The sequence below is a fragment of the Dreissena polymorpha genome, chromosome 7, assembly GCF_020536995.1.
Source record: "Dreissena polymorpha isolate Duluth1 chromosome 7, UMN_Dpol_1.0, whole genome shotgun sequence".
Lineage (NCBI taxonomy): Eukaryota > Metazoa > Mollusca > Bivalvia > Myida > Dreissenidae > Dreissena > Dreissena polymorpha.
Genome location: NC_068361.1, coordinates 106725244 through 106746046, shown reverse-complemented (window position 1 = coordinate 106746046; position 20803 = coordinate 106725244). Strand labels below are relative to the sequence as shown.

Genomic DNA, 20803 nt, shown 5'->3' with positions numbered 1-20803 from the left:
AAAACTAAATGTTTAATTTGATTTTTAACTCCAGTGGCCAAAGGTCCTGTGTCCATCGTGCGTCCGTGCATTAACTTTTCCTTTAAACATCTTCTCCTAAACTACTGGTCCAATTCTGATGAAATTTCTTAGGAATGTTCCTGGGGTGAACCTCTTTCATATTTGTTCAAATTATGCCCCTGGGGTAAAATTTGACTCTGCCCCGGGGGTCACAAAATTGAAAATTTGCTTATATAAGGCCTATTTTGTGAAAACTTTCAAAATCTCCCGTCCATAACCATTAGACCTAGGGCTATCAAATTTGGTATGTAGAGACATCTAATAGTCCTCTACCAAATTTGTTCAAATTATGCCCCTGGGGTCAAATTTGACCCTGCCCCGGGGGTCACAAAATTGAACATATGCTTATATAGGGTATATTTTGTGAAAACTTTACAAATCTTCTCGTCCATAACCATTGGGCCTAGGGCTACCAAATTTGGTATGTAGTGGCATCTAATAGTCCTCTACCAAGTTTTTTCAAATTATGTCTCTGGGATCAAGTTTGACCCTGCCCCGAGGGTCACAAAATTGAATATATGCTTATATAAGGCCTATTTTGTGAAAACTTCAAAAATTTTCTTGTCCATAACCATCCGGCCTAGGGCTATCAAATTTGGTATATAGTGACATCTAATAGTCCTCTACCAAATTTGTTCAAATTTAATCCCTAGGGTCAAATTTGACCCTGCCCCGGGGGTCACAAAATTGAACGTATGCTTATATAATGCCTATTTTGTGAAAACTTTAAAAAAATTCTTGTCCATAACCATTAGGCCTAGGGCTACACAATTTTGTGTGTAGTGACATTGTATAGTCCTCTACTTAGTTTGTTCAAATTATGCCCCAGGGGTCAAATTTGACCCTGCCCCGGGGCCACAAAATCAATTATATGCTTATATAGTGCCTATTTTGTGAAAATTTTTAAACTCTTCTTGTCCTTAACCATAAGGCATAGGGCTACCAAATTTGGTATGTAGTGACATGTAATAGTTCTCTACCAAGTTTGTTCAAATTATGCCCCTTGGGTCAAATTTGACCCTGCCGGGGTCACAAAACTGAACATACGCTTATATGGGGCCTATTTTGTGAAAACTTTAAAAATCTTGTTGTCCATAACCATTGGGCCTAGGGCTACCAAATTTGGTATGTAGTGACATCTAATAAACCTCTACCAAATTTGTTCAAATAATGCCTCTGGAGGTCACAAAACTGAATAAACGCTGATAAAGCGCCTATTTTGTGAAATCTTTAAAAATCTTCTTGTCGAAAACCATTCGGACTATGGCTACCAAATTTGGTATGCAATAACATCGTATAGTCCTCTACCAAGTTTGTTCAAATTATGCCCTTTGGGTCAAATTTGATCCTGACCCGCGGGTCACAAAATTGAACATTATATACGCTTAAATCTTGCTTATTTTGTGAAAACTTTAAAAATATTCTTGTCCTTAACTCTAGGACCTAGGGCTACCACATTTTGTATGAAGTGAGATATAGTAGTCCTCTACAAAGTTTGCTCAAATTATGCCCCTGGGGTTAAATTTGACCCAGCCCAGAAGGTCACAAAAGTGTACATGTGCTTAAATAAGGCCTATATTTAAGTATTTGCACATGCAGAGAAATTTGTTTCAGCCTTTTTTTCAGCAGTGGAGCGATACAGGGCCATCATGGCCCTCTTGTTTAAATACTCAAAAAATGAAACCGTGTTCATGCTTGCATGAACACAGTTTATAAATGCTGTCAGAATAATAAAATATGCAATTACTATAAATACAAATGCCAGGTAAAAGTGCTTTTTGTACTAAAAAATTCGAATGAATATTACAATAATACATTCTGAATACTTTGGTATGTAATTAACAGTTTTGTCTGAGAAAATCACTAAATTTTATATATTTATTCATATTCACATAAATCATATTTCAAAAACACATAATTACTTCAAATCCTTTCACACAATACTGAAAAAATGCACAGTTTCTTATTGTTATTGATTCTTTATTAATTTATACATGTACCATTTTTTTAATCTCGATGCATTCTAAATTGTATTATGCACATCTTAATCTGTTTTAACAATTATAATATAAAGATTAAGGCTGACTCAGTAAAATAACAATCCATGATTTCTGCAGTACTTGCAGACAAACTAGGAATACTGCTGTGATATTATCTATCTATTCAATGGGATATTAATTTGGCTTCAATAAAAAAAAATCAAAGCATACACATGTATATAATGCGTTTGTATATATATATATATATATATATATATATATATATATATATATATATATATATATATATATATATATATATATATATATATATATATATATATATATATATATATATATATTAGTTAAGCTTAAATTGATTGACCATCGAAAAAAAGATATAATAATATATGTATATATATATATATATATATATATATATATATATATATATATATATATATATATATATATATATATATATTTGTAAAACTAAAAATTAAATATGTATGTTTCTATTACATCATTTAGGACTTTTATTTTCAGACAAAGTAGAGTGAAGCTTAAAACAGTATCCAATTGTAACAGTCAATTTTGGGAAAATCAACCTTATAATTATTTTCTGTGTTGGTCAATGTCATAATTGGTATAAAATGTATATTGAACTGGAAGTTTTCTTTATTTTAAATGACACCATTTGCTTGGTCAGTCATAATTGTCACAATCAAGTGGTCTTTTTACACTGTAGTTTTCTCACTGACTATGGGTTTGTTCTGAGAATGAGCCACACAAAGTATCGTTGGGGAGATGAGTTGTCAATTTTATGTTTATCAGTCTTTCTAATCCAGTATACCTGTAACAAGAAATATCTTTAAAAAAGATATACGGCGTTGATAGTTCAATGAATGAGATCAAGGATAGCGAATGTCTTTTTTCTGTGCAGTTCTTAGCTGCATCACACGCAGTACGGGATGTTACGCGGAGTTTTCGCGGCTTATTTTACATTTTTACATATTGCTGGTCATAAACCTATAGATACAAAACAGAAAACCAAAAGAAGAATGGAAGTGAAATTAAAACATACGAGTCAACCGGCCACACGAGAAGTATCCGTATTTATAGGCGCGTTCTTCGAACAAACCTGTTTTAGTGGTTTGATTCGATTATTAACAGTATCGATAATCATCGCGCTCATGCTTAATACATTGGTCAATATGGTGGAATAATTATTGTTAAATTAATCAAAAATAATATTTATCATTGTATTGTTGAAAACACATTAAGAATCTACATATTTCTGGTCTAAAGAAAATTCCAGGTCACCTAGTTCACGGATAGCGTATTTATTATATAACTATTATTTTACTGGCCGCGAACTCCGGAGATGACCTGTATATAAACTCTGACATTCATACACTGGCCGCGAATTGACCCGGGTTGAAATGCAATGTATTAAAGTGAGGCCTCGCTTCCACTGCTCTTTATACTTTTACATGTTAACATGTTGACAAGAATATGGAAGTAAGTACTAAATATGAGAACATAGCCTTTAAATATAAACGCGTTGCGCTGGTAATTCTCTGAAAATAAAAGGTGTACGCACAAACTGTATTTATGTCGAGAATTGAGTGTAAAACTGTTCTATCTATTAAGCCTTTTCATTAGAAATAAAATTGTTTCATGCAGTAAAACAGTGTTACAAAGACGCGGATATGTTTCCAATGTTCTGGTGGAATACTCAAATCAGCCAATGGAATAAATGAAGTGTATTCATTCGTACCTAGCCGCGGGAAATTTTATTTGAATTTTATTGGACACTTACAAAGGTCAGGAGAGGTGAAAAGCTGGCTTAATTCAGCTTACGCCGAAAATAAAAATAAAACATGCAATGTTAATTTATGAAAAAAACGTTTTAATTTTATCAATATCATGGTAATTACAACTAGACACAGGCAATAAGATCAGAAACGTGCATTAATTATATTAATGATCAACCCAGACATTTGTAGTGATTTATGGTCACTGACCTGTCATAAAAGGTATTTTTTTAGCCAGTACTACAATCGGCAATGATAGTCTGTATTGCATACATATTCCACCGTCTATTATCGATTCGCTTCCTCAAACTGAACAAATATTTAATGTTTAAATCGCGAAACGTAATGCATCTAGTTTCACTTTCGGTTTGGTTGGTTTTGTAAACACCGTAATTTCATCTTAAAAATTGGATGATAGGGTTATTAAATATTAATGGAAAAGTAAATCACTTGGATAAAAGGTCAAAATGCAACACAAATGAACGTTAATAGTGCTCTTAATATCAAAGTTTCGGTAAAAAGTTTGGCGCTAGTTCAACGCGCATCGTATACAGCCTCATAACAATAGACTGACAACCTTTTGGGTAGTAAAGTAGTAATACAAGGCAATATGGCGACCGTTAGCCACGAGGCCTATCTTACGGAGGAATCCGAGATAGCCGATGTATCACGATTGTAACCGATCATTGAAGATCGGCAATGATCGTAAACTAAATCGCGAGAAATCATTAGGGGTGCGCTATCTTAATTAGAGATAGTATTATGTGATAAGTTTCGAAGTACATGTAGTTACGTTCATGAGATATCGCGAAAGCGTTTAGCATATTGCAGTTAAGAATTTAGGATTTGACCAAAACAGGTATGTAATTAAAAGTGAAGAATAGAAATCGCAACAATATTCTTAATTGTTATTAAAAGTTTAAAAACAAGATGAAAAATATGAACGAAGTGAGTAGAATTAAATTTTATATCAATTTGAACTTTAAACAGCTTATCACGCTTATGGCTGGATAAAGACTGCATTGTTTCAGTTTAAGTTACAGTGTTTAATATCTGTACCCGATAAATATTTCCCATTGCTGCGAAGGTTTCTATGGCGACAATGAAGATGCGCAACTGTTTTTTTCTTTCACTATCACATTTGCATGAGCAATTTAACTGGTAACTTTGTCTTATCATAAACCAGCCGATTTGTAGCGTTTCTCTTTGGTCTTGTAGACGAAATAAATACATGGCATTCAAACCAATTGCTAATTCGTGCCATGTTTTTCTCTCTGGGATGAGAAAATGAAAACAATTACTTTGTCCCCCAATCGTCTATTGTCTTCTTTTCTTCATCTTGTACATGGTCTCTACTTATCCACCGTGCTATATCTTTCAATCAATCAATTTCGTCTCCACCTATTGTCACACAATATAACGATGACAAAAGATCTCTCCAAAGTATTAAATAATTACGCATTTGTAACGCGCTTTATAATTGTATGGATTTCTAATGATGATTATTCTAGAACGAAATTGTATTTTTAGTATGAATCCCTGTCATTAGTGTTAATTTACTCATTGATGTTCATTTTTCTTTTTTTTCTCGGTGAAAAAAAATACATTTTTACAAATTGGGAACAAGTCACCTTTCAGCACATGTTAGTTATCACCTCCAAAATTAACATGCCCCTCTTATCATGGCTTCACATAATAAATTATTTATTATGAAAGTATAAAAAATTTAAATTAATCCGTTATACTTTATAACAGCCTACATATACAAAATATATTGCACAATAACAACAAAACAAACGAAGCCAATCTTTACAGAAAAAAGAACGAAAGATGTTTCTCCAAAAAGGCATTGCAGTTATGCTGGCTTTCCTGAGCATATATCCGATTGGAGCAGGAGGTATGATATAATAAGTCAATTAATGCACGTTTATTTAATTGAACTAGATTATTGCAGAAGTAATACTTAAATAATAAAAGCAGTAAAACGTTATGAACTTTCGGGTCGTATTCAGTATAATTGAAATACTTTGCTTAACATTAACATGCCTTTTTAGGGCTGGATGTCTGTTATTGGACTTGCTTGCCAATAGTCGGGGTGGGTGGCGTGGCAGGTCTGACCTATTTGGGATTCACTGCTACCGGAATTGCTGCAGGCTCCTGGGCGGCTTGGTGGATGGCATCCTTTGCAGGCGCAGTACCGAAAGCTAGCTGGTTTGCATTTTTTCAGTCATTTGGTGCAAAAGGAACGGCATATTACACAGCCCCAGCAATATGTGCATACTTGTGCAGCTAATGTGTGAGCGGCTTTACAGATGTGACGGATAATGTGTTCGGAACGATGAAATTTATAACTGAATGGACTTTTTTATTTGAAATTTTACTGTATTGAAAACATGTGTATTGGCAATAGTGATGAAGACCAAAAAATCATCCTCGGAGAAAAACATGTTATTACTGTGGTTTGCATTCTAATTTAAAACTTTTATTTCATTAAAATAATATAAATTGCAATTGAAAATAATACAAAAGTACATATTTAACTTCCTGTTTGATTATTTCATTCTATGACTGATTTGTACACGTAGTTTTAAGTGATTTTATAATTGCTTTACTGATATCAACTATGACTTTAATTTTGAATGAAGTTTTTTGTGTGTGCGTTTCATTCGGTGCCCTGTGCTGTTTCAATCTATGTGGTAATTGGTCATTGGTAAGTGATTTTGCGAAACTTGATGATTGGACGGCACTGGGATGCACGATATGTAAACAAATTGTGTCCACATGTGTCATTTCTTAAGTGTATGATTTTGCGCTGTGCACGATGTGTAGTTACTACGGTCAACATAGTTGCAAACATATTCGAAGCGTTGCACCTCTACCTTTGGAAATCAGCAGCCTACAAATCATAAAGACATAACGTTTTGTGTACAAGATCGATTAAACAACTGTTTTATAATAAAACAAACATATTTTGACTCTCTGGAAATTACACCATTCTACCACAGACTAAGACTTAGCATATGCCTATTTTCCATAAAAAGCATGCATACATACGATTCTTGGTTTAGACGAATGTATTTAAAATAAAAGAAGCTTGTTAACCTTTAAATGCTGTAACTTGTGTCGATTAAAGTACCATAAATACTCAAAATCAACGAATATTTACAAAATATTTCGTAAAATAAAGTTAACCTTTCAAAAATCATTGTTCACAATAGCAATAGCCATAATTTCAACGCTAGATGTGGGATGGTAACATAGATTTAACGAGATACAAGATGCTCGTTTTTATTTTATGTGGCACAATATATTCGATTATATATTTTGTGCAACGATATGTATTCATACGACACACGAAAACTAACATGGTACATAAACATGTGTTGGATATATTATCCCACAAAAAAGAGCATTTTGGATCGTAATAAATCTATGTAACCAGACCACATCTAGCGTTGAAATGTTGGCAATTGCTATAAAACATTGATTTGTTATGTGTTAACTTTATTTTTCGAAATATAGTACGAAATATGCAATGATCATTTTGATTGTAGATGGGGTTTAAAGGAGATTTAAACATTGAAACTTCTAGTATGGCTTTAAAAGACAACTTAAACCAAACTTGATATGTTTGTAAATGTATTACGCCAATTACGGGTTGCTATATGTGACGTGTGTATGTCGCCATGCATTACATGTTCTTAAATATGTATGTACTGAATTTATTAATACCAATTATGCTTCGACTAGCGGCTAAGCCTAAGAAGAAGGTGGTTAACATATAAATATGCTCGAAAATTACTTATATATACCGTATGTATTTTTGTTGTATGTGTTAGTCGCATGAATACATAATAAATATGTAAGATGTAATTATATATATATATTAAATTCGATATAATACAGCTGCAAACTAAGTGCATGCATAGTACTCTAGGTTTTAAACATTGCTACAAAAGTGTTTTTTGGAATGGCAAAATAATTTTTTACCGGAAAAATGGGTGGTGAAAAAACGTATAGCCAGTCTGAAATTATGAAATATTTTAATTGAAAACAATTGTCTTGAACATCTACATAATTATACATTAATCAAAATTGGAAAGACACTTCATGTTTTGTTTATGTCCAATAAGTTAAGCTCTTTCGGTCATTTTTGGCCCAGGTTCTACTTAAAAGTACTCCGGGTACTTTTTAATATACTACATTGTACAACGGGTACGGAAAATATACTAAAACGTACCCGGCCAATAAAACACCCGAGCTTTATTCCAGCCAAAATGCGATGTCATAAAACGCGCTACCGAATACGAAACCAAATTAAAAAATAAAATAAAACCTCGCTCAATATGCTTTTTGAGTATAAGTTTCGATTATATAGAGGCCATATTAAAGAATATTGACATACATATGGAAATAATTAATTTAAAAAAGAGCCGACAACGACAAGAAATAATACGGCTTCAGTCCATTTTACTATGATGCTAATGGCTTACTCGAATTGTTATTACATTCGTTTAAATGTATTGATATACAATATTGGTACTAAATATGATATAATTGAGATATTATTTATGTGTTACACTGTTTATTTTGGAATTTCTTATCGGTTTATTGACTAAACACATTCCTATCTCCATATGTTTTACGTAACTATTACCAGTGCTTTTGCCAACCAGTAATTGCGCATGCGCAGAAAATAAATCCCGAATGTAAACAATAACAATCAACTTGTCCATATGAGCTGCCTCTGGCGGTGTAAGGAAGAAACCCCCTCCAGAAAAACACCCTTCCCTAAAAACAGCCTAGCGGAAGAAACACCCTTTCACATTTTGCATACGCGGAAGAAACACCCTCGCTAGTTTGCAGATACGGAATAAATCCCCTTCCATGGCGGGACAAACCCCCTTCCATAATGAAATTAGAGGCAAACACACAATGCCCGCAGGCAGCCATGATGTACTATGCAAGTAAAAGAAAGTAATTTTTTTGAGATAAGACTTTCTGCTTACATTTTTCAGTGGGACTTTTACACTTCTGATTTATAAAGCGATTCATTTTCATTTTTGGCACAACACCATCCTTCTTGAACAAACCAACTATATATGACTGATACATATATTGATATTATCTCAGCGCTCTATTGGTACTCAAAATCATGCTTTAACTTAAAAGGGGGTGCATTTAAACAGCTCTTTTATGAAAAGGGATAAATTGTCAAGACATCAAGAACGAATTAATTTTCTGTTTACAGAACAATTAACGAAACAGCAAAGCAACGTATTTTTTTCCAAAGATTTTAGATTCCACACCATTATTGTCCGACCACTCAAAGAATTTACGAAACAGCAAAGCAACATATTTGTATTCCAACGATTTAGATTCCACACCATTATCGTCCGACCACTGAAAGAAATAATAAGTGACATTTTATTAAACTAGAGATCTGTACAAAACAGCATTTCTTATGATATCAAAAACATGTACGAGTAAAAGCAACCCGATCATACCGGTATAATAGTAACATGCTACATGTTATCGCTACCAAGACAAAACATCTACATGTACATTCCATCTTCTTAATAAATTCTTTGGCAGTTTGCACAAAAAGATTGACATGTTTTTTTTAAACAATTGGTTAAAATACCAGAGAAGGATTGTTTTGAACTTACAATCTGGATGTGGTGTTGGAGCAACGCGAAGTCATTAAGATATTTGAACAAAAATGCAAACAGATTACATGTATATAACTTTTGGAAAACAGCATGCTGGATTCATCAAAACTGACTGTTCGTTAGAATAATTTGTGTTTTGAAAATTTTCTTCACACGATAATATCCTCCAAAGTAATGTCATACAACGTTTATCGTGAAATTCGGACATCCAATTATAGGAAAATTATATTTAATTGTTTCGCTCTCTCGTTTTCTATTGTTTCTTATTTAATGATATTAGATAGTAAAAAGGGAGACATGATGTATGATGAAACTGCGAACCTGTTGTAGCTTTTATGATGTCCGCTTCTAGAATGCACGTGTTGCCAAGGTGACTCATTAGGGTTGCCCTCTGGTGTGACGTCAGAGGTGAATGACGTGTCAACAAGGAGAGGTGCATCTTGCCCTTGCCACATGTGCCAATCTTCATTGGCTCATAACACATATAAACAAGAGCAACATGTCGGTAGTCTGTGTTCGCTACTTGGAAGGTAACTGTAAATAGACGCCGTTTAAGAGAACATCTACATAGTGAGTTTGCGACCAACATGGATATAGACGATTCTGTGCATGATGTTATCCGCTTTCATATGATGCATAATCATTTATTGAACCGTAATGGTCTCGCAGAAGATGTCCGGATGTACAGACTCAACTGGATCCATTCTGGTTGCAAGCGCCAAATGTTGTTTTTTTCTCATATACTACTCACGAAAACAACATAGCAATACTCTATTCCAATAGTTTCTGATGCAAAAAGCGCTGTTTTAACGTTTGTTTGCAATTGATTATTTGTTGCAATTTTGATAATTACAGCAATTCTGAACATGAAGTGAATTATATATGATTTGTCCGGCTATTAAAAGGTTATGGTGTCTGACATTTTGTAGACAAAATCTGTAAATGTATTTCCTTATCTATCAAGTCATTTATAGAATTTATAGTTCACCGAGTCCAAGATTATTTACGTGAAATCGAGATTTCAGTTATATCTGTATTTATACGTCAGATCTTACGTTCGTATACGCCAGCTTCTGACGTCAATGTAACTCGGCCGATCAGTGACGATTCAGTAAAGAACCCAGTCTCTGGCGCAGAACACCCTTTACTCTGACTGTGGTATATATGAAAGAAATAAAAGCCTGTCGTTAAGATGGATGATATTAAGACAAACTATATTATATTAAATAATAAATAATATCATTCAGTAGTAAATCGTATACGTACAAGCTAAATAGAATAAACGTTGTTGTACAGTAATCTTCACACAAAATTATGCATTGTGTGCTAAATTTGTTGCGATTCCCCAACGCCCTTCCTCATGTAAGACAGACACGCATGAATATGTCACACAGTTTTGAAAAATAAGTGGTGATTACACTTAAAAACTTCGTCATATTATAACAGAATCGAATATGTCACATGCCAAAAAGTAGCAAGCATTTTCAAAAGTGTGCATGCGAAGACTTCGTTCGGCATTGATTTTGTTTTTATCTTCACAAAAAAGTAATACACGAAAACTTACGAATGTCCTGTGTATGAAAAATAGTTGGTTCCATTGGTTGCCTCAAATATGTTCCCCACGGCAGATTGCCATGTGTTGTGTCCCCATTGTAGTTCGGTCCTTTCTGCTTCAAACCAGTTACCTAGAAACTGTATTTCGATAGTGGATAGAAGAAACAACATTGAAACCAAAATATGTACTATAGACTACTACGTTAAAGGTTCATGATGCTTTTCAAAAAATGTGGCTGCCACATTTCTAGCCATGTACTAAAATCTTATTATTTGATTGCTTAATCCAGTTTTTAATATTTATTTTCTCATTAATAAAGAGCCAGGCTCGAATATAGTATTAGCATAGTGTGATTATTATTATCGTCGAGTATTCCAACATCGTGGGAGTTCTAACATCGTGGTATCCATTATTCTCGTGACCTCACGTCGCGTGCGTTATTTTTCCGCGTGCGACTTCTGACAAACGTGACAGCGGAAAAGAAATCAACGAAAATGCGATTCAAACAGGTAAAAAACAAAAAATAAATTACCACATTTCTAAAAAATGATATTTTACTATTCCATGTTCATATCACGTGAAAAATGACCGATATAACGCCCTAAAGTGTTGCCCCAATTTTTTTTCCGTTTACAGAGAAGACGACCTGATCTTTCCAGGGCCGCGTATGCAAATGAGTATCCAAATATTAGGCCAAGCAATTTTTATTTTTCGGTTAAAGTGACTTGATATTTTAGCTGTTTTCTACCTGTTATCAATGGTCTGCAATAAAATAGCACTTAGTAGAGTTAAATGGGTTAAGTAAACGCTACTAATTATATCATGCCTATGGTCTTCACTGGATTATCATTCAAAGGACCTCCATGCTGCAGTATTAAAGGGATTCATTATAAGAACACAAGTTTTAAAATAGAAACGTACACATTTAATGAACAATAAAGAATGTATATTCCTGTTTGTTACACACAATAACGTATGTATTTTTCAGGATTTGGTATCATTCCTTAATATGTTCTTATTTCAGCCAATTCCTCAGCATGTGTTTACAAGGAGGCAGTACTCACCTACATCCTTAACAAATGCATACCTTGCAGTTTTGGAGGAAAATTTGAGTGTCTATAAAGCCTCCAAAGTGTATAAAATACCAGAGCAAACACTTCGTTCGTGATCGAGTGATAGGCAGAATCAGCATCGATAAAACAACCACTGGTCGCTTTCCTGTCCTTTCACTTGATGAAGGAGAAAAGTTAGCGTCCCATCTTCAAGATATGGCCAACTATGGTTATGGATATATCAGATAGGAGGTATGCGACATTGCTACCGACTTTGCCATCCAGCTTGGGAAAAGGACAAAGGAGAATCCTTTCACTCTAAATTGGTTCAACAAGTTTATCAAGCGATGGCCCCAAGTGAGAGTATTGAAACCAAGAGGTCTAGAAAAAGTAAGAGCTAAAGGAGCCTCCGATTCTGTTGTCGCTGACTACTTTAAGGAACTTGTTGCCATAATAAAAAAATATGATCTTAGCGACAAACCACATCTGATATACAACATCGACGGGAAAGGAGTTATGCAAAACCATACTCCACCTGCTATTGTTGCTGGCACTGACTTGAACGATGTATTCCAGATCTCATAAAGGGTGCATCACCAGGAGCTGACTGCATGAAGTCTGACTCAGGGTGGGTGAATGCAGATGTATTCAGATACTATATTCAGAAGCATCTGACAAATTTCTGCCACAAAGAGAAAATGAACAACACCTTCTACTAATTTTGGATGGTCATAAGTCCCATATATCGCTTGACCTTGTAGAATGGGAAAAGAAGCAAAACATCATTCTCTTCATTTTACCAGCTCATTGCTCCCACATTCTCCAGCCTCTTGACGTTGGCTTCTATGGACCGTTCCAGAGGATGTATAATTCCACCTGCAATAAGTTCATGCGAGAGACATCAGCAAGTATTACCAGATACAATATATGTGAGCTATCATGTAAAGTTTATTCTAAAGCTCTTTCAGCAGAGAACTTGCACTCTGCATTTAAGAAGACTGTGATATATCCTTTAGATAGCACGGCAATAAACAAAGAAAGTTTAATACCTGCTGAAGTATATTAAGTTACAAGCGGAACTGCAAGTGACAAAGAAGATTTCAAAGGATAGGATGAAAACCATATGCCTGCTTCTTCAGATAGGCAGGTAAATGAAGATTCAGATGGTGATCGGGATAAGGATATTTTCACGTCAAAAGTGAAGGATTTATTTGAAATCAAAGGGAGAAAGGATGAGAATAAACGAAAAAGGAGAAATGTGAGTGATATAATAGCAGGGAAACCCATCACAGAAAGCCAAATTCAATCAAAATTGATTACTTATAAAGAGCAGCCAACATCAACACAGAAAAGCGAAAATGTCAAAAGAAATAAAGGGAAAGCTCAACATCAAGCCAAAAGCTCAGATCGGCCTAATCTCAGAACAAATCTCTTATAACAAGGACTCCAGCTGATGACCCACAAAGGCCTGGTACATCTCAAGTGAAAGTTCCCAAGGTGAAACTGATGAAGAGATGCCCGAATCTGAAAAGTGTTGCGTCTGCAAGCGATTCCAGCCTAAAGAATTGGTCAATTGTGTATCTCTTCTTTTTACCAAGTGGGTTCAGTGTACTGTTTTCTCTCATTGGCTGCACCAAATGTACTGCAGTGACAAAAGAGTTGTAAGGAGTGGGGATCCCTTTTACTGCATCCATTGCTCCCCTGGTTCAGAGGAATAAGTCATGTTTTAATGAGACATGTTAATAGTGTTCTTGTTGTTTTCAGTGTTCAAAAGTTAGAACTTGTTTATCCCACAAACAAAAGAAATTCTCAGCTAAATGAAAGTTAATTAGTTACAGTAAACAATTGTTTTGATTGGCCTTATGCAAAAAATACCATATTGAAACCGGAAGTTGATACATTTTAACCTGGAATATTTACCAAACACTAAGGATACACAGGGACCGAGACGCTGAGCAATGGGTATGCAATAAAAAGGTAAGTTATGTAATATTTTGCTGCATGTTTTTTTGTTTTATCTACCGTAGTTAACATTAACCGATAACCGATGTAATATTTAAGTGTTGAACCGCCATGATCTCTTGACAGTTTACGTCGCGCGAGGCCGACTTTCGTTATTACCACGATGTTAGGATACTCGAGGATAAGTAAATATATTTTTATTACCTCCCTTTATGGATATGACGATATGCTGTTTCATGTACAATATTAAATCTAGTGCCTTTTGGATCATGTTTTTATGCAGACTTTCTAGTTGGACGACTGCTTTATCCGTTTTTAACAAAAAAGGTTTGGAGGTTCAGTGGCTTTAAAAAAATACTATTGTCATCGATCAAACCAAAATATTGTACAAGGAACATTTCACTTGGCGTTATCTTAGGCTTATACATGTATTATTTATTAACTTACTGTCGAATTGATAACATTAAATTTTGTACATGGAGATAGGGTTTTCAACATCAAGTCTTAAGAATGTAATTATATAAACAAAATGTGCGTGACTAACAACCAAATTACTTTTTTCAGTTATCTAAAAAATTATAACAAGTATATTCCTAAAGATATTTTGAAGGATAAAACAAAGTAAATACTTACATAAAAACGTGATAAAATTTAATTACCCGTCGCATATCAAAATTTGGTTAAAGTGGACGACCATTTAAATCACAGGTTTCGGCATCAGCCACGTCGACAAATGCGAAAAATAAGAAAATAAAAACGCGAGCCAAACCACAAGTAATCATTTTAGGATATAAGGAGAGACAGATCTTATTTGAAAACTTGTCTCTCTATTACGACCATCGGCCGTAGTTTCCAATTATCGTATCATCCACAATTTAAGACGCACGACCAGTGAGTGTAAGGTCAACACGATTTATGGATAACGACTGCGAAAAGGATAGCATGCACAGATGAAAATGTGCCTGATAGATCTGTATTGCTTTTTTAGACTCGAATTGCCTGAAAAGTGGATCCCTTGGAGGCACTAATTTCATCGAAGAATCATAAAAGCAGACCCGGTTTTATCATTTGAAGACCTATGGAACATTTTGGTCTTTGGTTTGATTGAATCTGTTCATGATGGTAATGGAATATGCAACACCACACGTCGGAGTCGTAATGGTGATAATCGGCATATATAACGATGATGAAAACGCACAATAACGCAATTCATCATTCCATTATTCTTTATATAATAAACCACAAACTCTGTACCGTTGTTTATCGTTGATTTGACCATGGTTTGGAACTCAGATGAATATGAATCAGTCCCCGAGTACAGGCGTCTATACCACAAAACATGATCAATCCAACGACACATAACGGAACTACTACTACTACTACTACTACTACTACTACTACTACTACTACTACTACTACTACTACTACTACTACTACTACTACTACAGCACTACTACTACTACTACTACTTCTACTACTACTACTACTGCTACTACATCTACTACTACTACTACTACTACTGACCATGGTTTGGAACTCAGATGAATAAGAATCAGTCCCCGAGTACAGGCGTCTATACCACAAAACATGATCAATCCAACGACACATAACGGAACTACTACTACTATTACTATTACTACTACTACTACGACTATACTACTACTAGTAGTAGTAGTACTACTACTACTACTACTACTACTACTACTACTACTACTACTACTACTACTACTACTACTACTACTACTACTACTACAGCACTACTACTACTACTACTACTTCTACTACTATTACTACTACTACTACGACTATACTACTACTAGTAATAGTACTACTACTACTACTATACTACTACTACTACTACTACTACTACTACTACTACTTCTACTACTACTACTACGACTGACTGCTACTACATCTACTACTACTACTACTACTACTACTACTACTACTACACTACTACAACTACTAATACTACTACTATACGTAACTACTACTACTACTACTTTCTACTACTACTACTACTGTACTACTACTTCTACAACTTCTACTACTACTACGCTACTACTCACTACTTCTAGCATACATACTATACTACTACTACTATTACTACAAAAACTACTACTACTTACTACTACTACTACTACATACTACTACTACTACGTAACTACTACTACTACTACTTCTACTACTACTACTACCTACTACTACCTACTACTACTACTACATACTACTACTACTACTACTACTAGTACTACTACTACTAGTGCTACTACTACCACCACCACCACCACACCACCACCACCACCACGTCTACTATTACTACTTCTACTACTACTGCCACTACTACTACTACTTTTACCACTACTACTACTACTACTACTACTATTACCACTACTACTACTACTACTACTACTCCTACTACTACTACTACTACTACTACTACTACTACTACCACTTCTTATCATAATAATAATGATACTACTACTACTACTACTACTACTACTACTATTACTACTACTACTACTACTACTACTACTACTACTACTACTGCTGCTGCGGCTGCTACTATTACTACTACTTCTACTACTACTACTACTACTACTACTACTACTACTACTACTACTACTACTACTACTACTACTACTACTACTAATAATAATAATAATAATAATAAGAAGAAGAAGAAGAATTATAATAATAATTATAATAAATATTATTATTATTATTATTATTATTATTATTATAAATTTCATTTCGGATTGATAACAACAGCATTGTACCTAAGCATGTATTGAATCCACGTTGTTATTGATGACTTAATGGTACGTCAAATCGAAAACATCGGCCTCACTAAGCATTCACGTAACAAGGGGGGGGGGGTGCGTTTGTACTATTAGTTGCACCCAACTTTATTGGACGCAAAAACTTTTTTTCAGGAACCCAGTGGGTATTTAAGCGTTACAATAATGTTGTATTCAATATGCAACCGACAGGTCACCATATAATTAATTTCTCGATTAAGTTATTTCTAAGATAGCGCGTGAATTGTATTTTTAATTTTTTACCGTATAATTGTTGAAATCAACAGAAGTTGTGACAGCAAAATTTGAGAAGATCTAAGAAGCCGGTCCCCGCAAAATGGAATTTGAATCTTTGTTACAAAAAATAGATATTTGTTTTCTGTATGACGCAAAATTATTTACCTGGCACTCTTATCCGTATAAAATCGATTCTTATTTATAGATATTTGATACTAAATGATTGTTTTGTAACTTTTGTCATCGTTATTAATGTCTATAAATGTAAAATATATCCTAGCATGGGTTGAAATATCCCAGTTCAATAACCTTTTTCGACAATTATCTAAAGGGCTGGAACAAAATTGATTTACTTGAATAAATAAATAATCTTATAAAAAAGAAAATACATTTTAGATGATAATTAATGGAATGTTATGTCAGCTTCCAAAAATTACTGAAATCAAAGGACACACTTCGACTATTGCCGAAGACTAATGATTCACTGGTTAATACCTTTGCATAATACAACGATTTATAACAAGAACACGTTGTGCAAAGCATTTTCGACATACTGAGTTGTCATTTGTTATATCCCCGTACAACAATTTTCGCATCACCAAAGGGTTTTCCAGCAAAAAATATCAGCTATAATCAAGGCATGATTATTGTTTTGTTAAATGACAAGAAAACAAATCATTGTTACAAAGCAATGAAGCTTTTTATGTAGTTAACAAACGCTTAATGGCATATGTTCTGCTGCACATACCTAACTTTCCACAATGTTTTAGTTATGTCAAACTTGACAGTCGGAATGTCCTATTCTTAGACAGTTGTTATAATGAATTTAAAACGTTATAACATATGATCAGATGGACGTAAACGTTTAATTTCCATCAACTGTGACGGATCTTGAGCATATAATGGGAAAATAAGTACATCTTTTTTTCTTCAAAGTCCTGGTTTACATTGTTAAGGACTTTGAGACCATAGGGCCAGTAGTTTGTGGTTATAGGGTCTTAATGTTGCCTAAAGTGTTATATGTTTCTGAAATTCGTTTAATCAGTGTTTGTTTTACAATACACAATTAGCACGTTTAGAGCATTGCCAGGCCTCTTGTACTATCCATAGTAGCAGACAAACAATTGTTTTGAAAAAACAGTCAAATATTTCCATTAATTTGCTCGATTTATGAATGGTAGAATGTTCGCATGGTAAAACACACCAATTTTATCAAGATTCCAAGATTCAAATTAAAAATGATATCTAATACCGCTGTTATTGTTGATTGTACATTCTATAAATTTGTCGTTGCATATGTAAACAAAGTGTGTGCCCGCATACTAGTGTCGGGATAAACACCGTATAAAATTATGTATTTCCGTGACTGATCGTAAAAGGTAGTTATTGAACAACGTGGTGGGGAATACTTGTATGTTTTATCATATTCATGTCGATCAGTCACTGAGTATGGTCAATGAAAGTGAAATTTCATATACAAATGCTCTTTAACTTCATTCTCTAAATACAGTTGAAAAGTGGCCAGAAGGTAGGAGTTTACGTTTCATTTTCAAAATTGTCTAGGGGGACAACCCCCAAAGCCCCCGATTGCAGGAGAAACATCCCCTCCCGCACAAACCCCCTTCGCCACTTCGTTGCTCAATAACAATCGTCGATGGCAAAAATTCGCACCCCCTTTTTCAAAACCCTGGCTACGGGCCTGCTAAGCCTCATTAAATTGTCCCTTTATATAGCTATGAGATAACTAATGACAACATGTGTCTCACGCTTGATATTTTAATCAAATTCATAATTATTCAAATCAATTTCAATGGGAGTTCAGATATAGTCCATTATCGAATTGTTTCGTACTTGTATTTCAGGTAAGGGTGGCTGCTGGAACGGTTGGGACCATCAGGAGGATGGCTAGGAAGAGAGAGTGACAGGACACCTCATCAGAGCCCAAGAGTGCGTCACACATCCCAATTCCGTTGCCCGATGAATATCGAAAGACCCTTATCTTTGACAACGAGTCTGCAGCTCGCATTCTGATATTTGCCTCAGAGAATGGTCTTCGACTCATAGACAATGCCGACACCTGGTTCCTGAATGGCACCCACTCGTCAAGTATGACAATTGAACAAGTATGTAAACATTTAAATCATAACCATTCAGTATGAAGCAGCTCCTTTTGTTTGCAAACAAATTTAGCCTTAAAATGACCCATTTACATGTGCAAATATGTTTGATGATGACATGCATTCTTTTATGCTATCCATTATCAAACGGTAATAATTTTTTTCATGTTTGTTTTTTTATGTTTTCTTATGTTACAGCTCCATCGCAGTTCCAGCAGCCAGCTGCTCATCCTTCGCGTTTCCTTAGGAGAGACCTTCCAGCTATCGGACAGGAGCGATGGCAGAAGTTCTAACATTAGACGACGTTTAATCGAACGATTCGAAAGAGCTCTGCCTTACATTACATTTATTTATTGATGTAACATTATTGATGAATATTACAACTATAAATGAAATTAAATATATAAATTGAAAATTATCAATAACTCTTGCATTGGAAATTAATAATAATATAATACTTGAATTTGGGAAATTATTAAAATATGTTTAATTATAAAGAATATAATTGTAAAATTAAGTAATATAATTTTGAACAAAATATTTCATGAGAATATGTAAAAATGTTCTAGATCAGTAATTTGAACGGTAAAAACAGATAAAATATGTGATAGCGGTAAGAATAATTGCAGTAGTGAATTATAATCAGGTCATACAATCTCGAACGTCCGTCGATCTGGCAAAACGTTCTTATTGTAAGTGCAATCTGATTGCCTCTAGCATTCTAGTCTGGGTTAGCTATTTATAACATCGGTTGAATGTAGTTAATGTTGTCTACACGTTTCCTGCATGATTGAATCAGTACATTTAGAGATTCAGCCAATCAACAATTAGCACGTGTGAAGATTAATACTTCTTACCAATCAGAACAGCACACGTAACAATCAAATGTTTCGTTCTTTATATCTTTGCTAGTATGAATGGAGTATCATGACCACAGCCGGATAGAAATGGTCGTAATTTCTTGCTATCGCAGGCGGGGATCGTTTTGGGGTCTTCGCTTTCATTTTGAAAAACATTTTGAAAACGCGATGTTTAAGCAGAAATAAAACTTTAAGAAATCTGAATTGGAATTTGTCAACGTTTATTGTCTACGTTTACGTTTATCGTGTTTCTCGAGGAACTACGTTACATTTATTAATAAAACTTCCGTTATAATCACATGATAAAATCAAAACAATAGCATGGTGTAGGTCCAACTGGGCAGATCCAATTATACTGTAGAATAACAATCAAAGAATTATTTTTTGTTGTTGTTTTTTTCCCGACCCGTTCTTGAAACACAATTATATATTTACCAATCCGTATTCCCAGCACGATGGTCGTCTTGAGCATCGGTAAAATTTACCTCGCTGTCCGAGTCAGAATCAGAAAATTCTGACTGACTGTCGCTTAATTCTGGCTCATACATGTACGGTTGAACGAAAAACTCATCATAGTCACAATCATCGTCCATTTGTCATCAATTTTTCTAACCGAATATGCGAGGAATAATACATCAAAAGCCATATAACGCCGGTTCGTTATGAAGAGCATGAACAATGGGAGAAAGTG

General features: G+C 34.5%; 1 protein-coding gene and 2 long non-coding RNA genes across 3 annotated transcripts; 2 read left to right on the top strand and 1 right to left on the bottom strand.

Annotated features, from left to right (window-relative positions):
• Positions 1 to 4563: 4563 nt before the first annotated feature.
• Positions 4564 to 7729, top strand: LOC127837018 (uncharacterized). Its single transcript, XR_008029043.1, has 3 exons — positions 4564 to 4715; positions 5672 to 5753; positions 5911 to 7729. It is a non-coding gene; the product is annotated as an uncharacterized LOC127837018 (long non-coding RNA).
• A 1354-nt stretch (positions 7730 to 9083) lies between these two features.
• Positions 9084 to 14969, bottom strand: LOC127837017 (uncharacterized). Its single transcript, XM_052363713.1, has 5 exons — positions 14757 to 14969; positions 11093 to 11220; positions 10584 to 10681; positions 9850 to 10062; positions 9084 to 9259 (listed from the first exon to the last, which is right to left on the bottom strand). The coding sequence occupies exons 1-5, from the start codon at positions 14763 to 14765 to the stop codon at positions 9246 to 9248; spliced, it is 462 nt and encodes a 153-aa protein (XP_052219673.1). The 5' UTR covers positions 14766 to 14969; the 3' UTR covers positions 9084 to 9245.
• Positions 14022 to 20467, top strand: LOC127837020 (uncharacterized). The gene is made up of 3 exons (XR_008029044.1): positions 14022 to 14112; positions 18998 to 19258; positions 19451 to 20467. It is a non-coding gene; the product is annotated as an uncharacterized LOC127837020 (long non-coding RNA).
• Positions 20468 to 20803: the final 336 nt, after the last annotated feature.